This window comes from Limulus polyphemus, unplaced genomic scaffold (assembly GCF_000517525.1).
Source record: "Limulus polyphemus unplaced genomic scaffold, Limulus_polyphemus-2.1.2 Scaffold1150, whole genome shotgun sequence".
Taxonomy (NCBI): domain Eukaryota; kingdom Metazoa; phylum Arthropoda; class Merostomata; order Xiphosura; family Limulidae; genus Limulus; species Limulus polyphemus.
The window spans coordinates 29,226-37,841 of record NW_013666760.1 but is presented as its reverse complement, the minus strand read 5'-3'; the positions used below and the strand labels follow the sequence as shown (position 1 = coordinate 37,841).

Here is an 8,616-nt window from a genome sequence, read left to right as displayed (position 1 = left end):
TCACAAATACATCATTTATTCACGACTTTGGTTTGTCCAGTAATGGCATCATCAGGTACTGGTAAAACCATGGCTGTGAATAAATTATGTACTCGTGAAACATACAATTGTCTTGTTTTTCCTTAATTCTATAATTATGGAGTTTCACCAATTCCCAACGATTTCAAGCATCAATTACATAAACTGTAACATAAAGTAATACAAACAACAAAAATGCATTATGATCTATATCCTCACAAATAAAGTTTCCACAATCAGCTGAAGACATTGTCAGACCTTGTTAATGTTAGGTCATTCAATGTTATGTTGTTTGTTATCAGTAAGCCATAAAATGAATTTGTAAGTTTCTAAAAATACTGAACTTTTAAGAGCTAACAAAATATAGAACTAGCAATTTTAAATATGGAAAAGTATAGTTATTCAGATTACCCCTCCTCCCCATTTTTCAAAGTTCTAAGTTAGTGTGATAAATATGATAAGCACAAAAATTATATGCTGATAAATCAAAGGAACAATTCAATTTTCCTTAATGCACAAATTAAATCTAGAATTAAAGATGTAGTGTGAAACTTTTATTTCATATTTATCATCTGCACTTAACATCAGAAATGAGCATGTAGATAGGTATTTCATAGAAAACAGAATTTAAAATTGCTGGTTTAACACCTTATGTTATAAAAATTATACAAAACATACCAGTTTTCAAGAAAATATGTCATAACTGAACTGTGCCTGTGTTTTTCTTAATCTATGTACATTGGTAGGGATCAAAGTTTACATACCACAAACTTCTACAGAGTGCCATTAAACATGGTATTATGTATTTGATGTTAGTGTTAGCAACTACTCATTTTACCCCACATTACTAATTTGGTGAGTTTGTGGTAGAGGATAGTATATACTAGATACAATATATTAGGATATCTAAAAGAACTATAGTTATGCATTTTGGACGTTTTAGAGGTAATGCAAATACAATACGCAAACTGTATAATGGACAAAAGTATTTTCATTCTTCACATGAACATTACCTTGCAGATTTGTCAGTCTGAGTCAGACTGATGACTTCAGTTCACAGACATATCTTGAGTACAAATATGCTTGTAACACATCTGATTTTGTGTGTACAACAGACTTGTATGTTTGCCTAAAAGCTTGCCATATTTGGTGTAGATACTATGTGTATCATGTAGTTAATTCAAAATTACAATGAGGATTACTGATGACAGGTGAAATTCAGGTGACAAGTGGTAAATCAATTGACAGTTTGGTCTTAACATTCTTTTCTTTTTTTAGTAGTTAAAACTACAGAAAAAAACTACATTATTCTTTCAAACAAGTTACTGGTTAAGAAATTTTCATTTATTAATTTCAGTAACAGTAAGGCTTGTAAATAACATCTATGAGATATGACAAAAACATTCATATGGCTGTACTCTATTACGTGAAGGACCATCTGAAAATACAATATAAAAACTACTACTACATTTCCAGATGTAAGCAAAGACCGGCCAAAGAAAGTTTTCTCTCTACATTAGAATAATAAATATAATAACACATCATATACAAAACTTTTTTAGACCAGAATTATCTTGCAACAAAAATACTGCAACTTTATTATACAACACACACACACATATATATATATTTTATCCCTAATACAAGAAGTGTATTCTACAACAAATACAATAAATTTAAGTTTACTAAGATTCATTTTAAATTCAAATGCACGAACTGATGCTACTGTCTTCAAAACATGAACACTTTACTGTTGACACCATTACGGCTTTCTTCCATAACATCTAACACACATACAAACGTCTACTTTTTTTTTTTTGAACTATTAACATCAACACTGAAGATTCACACAAATTCAAGAAGCAATGTCTTAGAGTGGAGTGTAATTTCCTTTTGGTTTGTAGAAAATTTGACCTTCCTTAATACGCCGAAGTATTTCCTTTTTTAACAGGAACCTTTCTTTGTCAACCTTTTGGAGGACACTGCTGTTTTCTCTAGCTCGACGTGATAAGTACGGCAGTACCTCATCCACAGGGCCATAAGGAACATACTTGTAGACGGAGTACCCAGCCTGGCCTGTCAATTCAACAAAAATTTAAACCTTATAGGTACATTCAAAACATCAAAAAATCTCTTGTGATAGTTTTCTGAGGCTCTGCTCACAATGTTAAAACAAATCAACAAATGTTCTCAAAGACACATTTTTCAAAATGTTACAATCATGTCAATAAAATAGCAAACCTGCCATTAAAATTATTATGGAAAGATCCCAAATTTATGGTAATACATATACTCTTGAGTAATTAATAAATTCTGCATGACTGAAGACAACATTGCAAAGTGACTTTAACCAAAGTACTAATGGAAAAAAATAATCAGAGAATTTTGTACATATATCAAAACTTTGCTTTGAAAAATGGATATAACCCAATACAAACCAATGTAACAAAAACTGGCATCGAGTTTAATAGCTTATTCATAAAGCCATTTTCAAATAGATGTATGTTCTTTTGTTTCATAAATCACCTATTTGTTAATTAAAACCCACACAGATACATTATCAAGTGTTAAATATGATGAATAATAAGATTAAAAAATTACATACCCAGAGCAAAACTAACTTGATCACACATTCCATACAGTTGACCAAAACAAACTAATCTGTGTTCTGGTTCTATGCCTATGTCTTTCATCCTTTCAGGGAAAACAAAAATTAAACAAGAAAAATGCTAATTATAAAAAAAAAAAACTAAAAACATTTTATAACAACAATAATATTCTATTCCTGTCAAGTTTCTAGTAAGAGAGATACAATTTTAACCTTGTAAATAGTTGAATAATACAAAAAAATTATCAGTCCCTAATAATCTTAACTAACAAAATGCTAAATGTTAGAGTACTGTTTAACAATTTATCTCTAGCCAGTGGTATACTGCCAGATGCAAGCAGGTAATTTTTTTCCATCTGATCATGTACTATACTTCTAGTTTTTAACGAGTTCAGTTTCCAATCATCAGTAACTGTATCAAGTTTTACCACAGATCCTAGCAAAGACACTTTTAATATTTCAAAAGCTTATGCTGCTAAAAGTATCCTAGTTAACCTTTGAAATTTGATTCCATATACCATAATGTGTTTAATTTTGTAACAATTAGTTAACACTAATTGATTCATTATTGTATGAGCCTTACTTGCTAACTGTATAGCGAACAGTGTCTTCATTATGGGTAGCCACCATCATGGAAAGCTTCCTGTCTTTTCGTTCCACAATTCGTTGCATGATTTCTGTCAACGTCTTATGGTACATCATTGAGGTGGCTTCGAATGTAGGATTGATAGGATCTTCATAGCCTATTGTTTTTGCTCGCAAACGTTCCTTTACAGAAAAATCAATAAATACTGTTTTATATATTATTTCCAATTCATTAGAAATCCTCACTGATCCAAGTGGGTAAAGACTCAATGATCTTTCCTAACATGTAGTACACACAATACCCACACCAGAATAAAAAACAAACTGACTGTGTAAAATAAATATGTGAAACTCAAGCTACAAGGACATCATACAATTCTTAATTTTAGCTGTACAGTAAATTTTTCAAAAATACAATTACAGCAAGGTATTCTGTATAAAAGAAAACTAATGAGTATCAAAATTCAATCCTCTATAAGTTTCTAAAATACATGTATACTGTTCTTAGTACTTGTAGTAATGGAATAAGAAGATAATTATTATAACTGGCTAAGACTATATAATAATACAGTACTGCCTCACTATAATGCTACCATCAGGATACATGTGCACCCGATCGCGATATAGGTAGGAGAGTAGTCTAACCAACTAGTCAAGAAGGCACTCGTGCTGAACAAGTACAGATTCAACAGACAACTAGAGCAATCAATTAAATAAAATAAATGTTTATTTATAGATCTCTTTTCATTTGTAAATTTGAGGGAAAAGAATTAAAGCAAAGCTCATCCTCTGTTAAAAAACTGAAAGATTTCACCTCAATGGCTAAATTTTTAAAAGCAGTAAAGAAGATTAATAAGTTGAAATATTGTAGGCTTCTATTAATACACTGTAACTGAACGTGAATGTGATTTTTCACTTGATTCACACAACTGGATATTTAAATCAAGAAATTTACAATATTATAAAAATTTACAAAATAAAAGGAAACCTAAACCAACACACTTGCTCCATGTAAGCTCCTCGAACCAACTTGGCACCAAAGAAGAATCCACGTCGATCAGCCAGTTCCATGTCTAAAACTACATTGTCATAAGCTTCCTATAACAGAAAATATCAATTCATACATTAGAATTAGTTCATATTAACTAAATCATTCTCTTCAACATATTATTATTTATAACTTATACCATTGGAATTGTAAAACTGGCTTAACTTACTGTGCTAGAAAAATATCTATTCACAAATTATACCTTAAGTTACATATAATAGATGCATTAAAGTTTGAATAATAGGCTTAACGCAGTACAATAAAACTTTCTTTTTATGAATCCATTTCATACTATGTCTTGAAAATGTACTAAATGTACTAAATTTCGGAACACTTTATAACGTACTTTTCTCAATGTTTAATAAAAACATTTTTTATATGAATGTATTACCAAGTCATCATGTTACAGGATTTTAACCAGATGCATCAGTATGCTGATTAACCCATTGACCGCTGATTTCCATATAGGGTACAGTCCACCTATGGCAGTTGAATGCAAGTGTGCCATAGATGAAATACGGCTTGTGAAACTTCCACACACATTTAGAGCAGCCACAGTCAGTGGGTTAAAAGAATTATTGTTTATGATGGATATAGCAAACATTAAAGGTATTTACTAGTTAATAATTATAATAAACAGATGAAAAATATATGATTGCATAAATCCAGAAACATTTTTTTTTACTATCTTTTGATGATCTTGATAAATTTAGATGAAATTGATATTCAATAACAAACAGAAGTATAAAGTGAATTTCAAACAAATATTTAAGAAATAAATTAGATAATGCTTCTTTTACTCTGGCAAAGTCTTGCATTTTAAACATAACAGATATTAATTAACTGATACAGTTGTTGTCATTTAAGATATGCTGTGTGTTTCAAAAGTTACTTCTTCTGTCCAAACAACTGCATTTTATCATGCAGAAGATAATGTACACATTCATGTGGGGTGATACAATGACATCATGGTATCTATGGGTATAAAAACCATTGTAAAAAATCATGTCCAAGCAGTTTTGAACATGTCATTGCAATGTGTTTGCTTCATTCCACATAGTCAACTTTATCTACACACTAAATTTCACAAGTTTCCATCGATTTCCTGAGCTCAGTTGTCTGAAAACAGAAGTGACTTTTGAGACATGAGGCATAATTACCTTAAATTTGTGTATGAGCTAATATAATAAGTGTATTCTGATAGCTGACATAAGAAAATAATTTATTAAAACAAAAAGTAACAGTATTCTGGGGTGTTCACTCACATTTATGCTCAATTCACAAAATCCAAATAATTTGTATCAACATTCTGAACACTACAATCACTATTATTTTTGTTCCTCTCACAACTATCAGGAGAATGCAGCTAATGAGGGATGACATAATAATGTAAAGTAATAATGTTAGTAGGTTTTAAGTAGTTGGCAAGGATTAAGTTTTATGCAATGGATAGATGACAAAATTTTGTCTATAATTGAAAAGATATTTTCTCATATAATTGGCCACAATTACACAAAAAAGGTTGAATATTATATAATTTCACTTTATACATCCTATTCGAAACCATTTTGTTTAGAATACGACTTAGAACATAGTAGCATATTTTTTGTATTGTGCTAATAAAGCTAAACTTTAGTTAAAAACATTAAAAAAATGGTTTTCAAGTTGTCCTTTACTCAACAAAGTAAACCTATACTGCTCTAATTCTTTGAAGAATATTTAATGTTAATGCTACTGATTTATCCTTCTGAATTATTCATGGACAAGCCACTTAAAATAATGTAACTTTTCCCTCTCTAATAATTTGATTTGCTCTTTCTCAGAGTTTTTGATGAGGGCTAGAATTCCCTAAAGCCAGTCTAACTCAGTGACAAGTGGCAAATCAAATGATAAACTTGGCTTCACTAGCATTCTCTCTGCAATTTAAATATTTGGTAATCATCAAGAGAAAAAATATTATTATTTTAATTTTATAATTAAGAATTTAATAAAACTTGATGTTTAAAAATACTTTGTACTTAATTTACTTTAAAAATTCCTGGAATTTGTTTAAGTATTATAGATTTACATTTGTCATATCAAGTAAAACATTGCACTCACTCTACTACTAGCTCTTAAGATAATTACATGCTCAGTCATCTTAAATATGTTTACTGTTTTCTTGACAATTTTCATATAGAACTAATAATAATACATGTAATATTGAATGAGACTTTTCAAACTAAGCCACACCTTCAAATAACATTGGTAGGTGTTGAAAATAATAGGTTTCTCTTTGTTGTATTTGCGCATCAGTTCCATAGTGATCCTACTGATAGCTGGCTGAAAATATGTCTGTTCAGCATCAATCATGACTCTAACATCCTTCTCTCTAGCCACCTAAAGTGTTCATACCAAATTCAAAAATACATTTTTTAAGAAAGATTAGAGATTTTCTAAAACTGTTACTTTCTTCCTAACATATCTTTTAACATGGTAAAATTAACTGTAAAACAAATACTTCTGATCTAACATGTACAGTTCTATGCCTTCTGATTCCTTTTTTAAGAAAACTTAAAGGCAAAAATGAAAGTCAAATCATTACTATAATTATATAAATGAGCAACAGTACTCCACAACTCTTTTAAAAAAAAATGTTTTATCATACCCATGGATGGTGTTGGTCATTGTTTTGACATTCACTTCAAAAGTTCAGTGTTGTTCATATACTGTCTTTTAGACATTCACTATTGCCCTTACATTTCTTACAATCACAGTATACCCAGTTATCTTCCTTATATTTAAAATAATAAATCCATTTATTGTTGTACATGTATTTAAGACAATACATATACCAAGTACTGTTCATGTATCCATACTTTCTAAGAGTCTCATTCATGTATTCTTAACATAGTTCTCTATGTATTTCTATCAGTGATGTTCATGTAACACCAGTGCTTCTATGTATTTCTATCAGTGATGTTCATGTAACACCAGTGATTCTATGTATTTCTATCAGCAATGTTCATGTAACACTAGTGCTCCAGATAATTTTTGCCACAATTAGTATGGTACTGATAAAATTTTGCCTCTCTTAGCATTGCCAAAGATGGTCAATAATTTAATATCATGGACATGCTGGTTTATGTACCAATTAAGTCATTCATAAGAGTTTGAATGTGTCAGTATAATCTTATTGTGTACTTGGCCTCAAGAAAGTACTACAAAAATGCATATGCACAATTTACACATTTATCTATTCTTGATTAATTCTCTGTTTATATGGTTGTGAAAGCCTCACCCTTCTTCTGTTCTTAGCACTGTCCCATATTTTAATTGCAGGACTGGGATCAGTACAATTAAATTTCTGGTCCTAACATTACAATTCTCATTAAACAGTATCTTTTCCACTTTTCAGAGAGCATATAAATTTTGTCTTGTGCCTGTTTTATACAGAAAAAGCTCTTTCACAATCAATATTAAATGATAGGTTGAACAACCGCCAATTTTTTTTTTCTTTTTTATTAAAAGAAGGATGATGTTTCGAGCTAGTGCTCTTTGTCAGATCGTACAGTTTACAACAAAGGCCTTTTATATCTGTACATAAATTCAATCTTGTATTTACCCTAGAAATACAATGAAGTCGTCGCATCATATTCTTAAACATTTCTTCCTCTTCTGCAGTCAAAGCCCTGATGATTGGTTCCATACGTCCAGTCTAGAAATCATTATTTAGCTTTGTGTTACTGAAACTCTTATACTACTTTAAAAATTATAATAGTATGAATGTTGCTGAAGATAACTAGTCTTAAATCTTACAACTTGTAAACAATCTAAAAAACTTAGCCTGTGAATTCATAAATAATTACTTTTATATTATGCAAACACATAAATACATACATACACTTTTCCTACCATTACACAGAACTGCAACATACAGTTGCTCTATTATTTTTCAGTGTTAGAATATCTAAATTATTGGACTCATTGGTGCTTATGAAATAATATTTTTAATGATGTATTAAGTTTACAAATGAGAACTTTTCACAGCTTACTGTAATAATTTTCTACATGTTTTCTTATTAATTATTCTAAAAAATCTTTTCTTTCCAAGAGACAGAACAGGAACAGTTGTATCAATTGTTTAACTTGTAAGGAATAAGCAACTTGGTATTTAAAGCATGGACTAAACAGGTTACAAAAACATGAACAATACATAAACTAAAAATCCCTTTTCACCCAGCTATTATCAAGACGTAGAGTAAGAACAATAAGGTCAAATGTCTAATTTGGATGAAGTAAGCTACTTAGTATTTTAAAGCATGAAACTAGATAATAAAGGAAGTATGAAAAACAAATATCATGAAAAATATACTAA

At 30.0% G+C, this 8,616-nt stretch overlaps 1 protein-coding gene across 1 annotated transcript in view; it reads right to left on the bottom strand.

Moving 5' to 3' along the window:
• Positions 1 to 1,279: 1,279 nt before the first annotated feature.
• Positions 1,280 to 8,616, bottom strand: part of LOC106462358 (proline dehydrogenase 1, mitochondrial-like) — a 33,688-nt gene continuing 26,351 nt past the window's right edge. Inside the window, exons 8-13 of the mRNA XM_013922276.2 lie at positions 7,864 to 7,956; positions 6,492 to 6,638; positions 4,214 to 4,309; positions 3,210 to 3,394; positions 2,624 to 2,712; positions 1,280 to 2,094 (exon numbers count right to left, since the gene is read on the bottom strand). Coding sequence (XP_013777730.2) covers positions 1,889 to 2,094; positions 2,624 to 2,712; positions 3,210 to 3,394; positions 4,214 to 4,309; positions 6,492 to 6,638; positions 7,864 to 7,956 — 816 coding nt within the window. The 3' untranslated portion in view covers positions 1,280 to 1,888. The remainder of the gene's footprint in view (positions 2,095 to 2,623; positions 2,713 to 3,209; positions 3,395 to 4,213; positions 4,310 to 6,491; positions 6,639 to 7,863; positions 7,957 to 8,616) is intronic.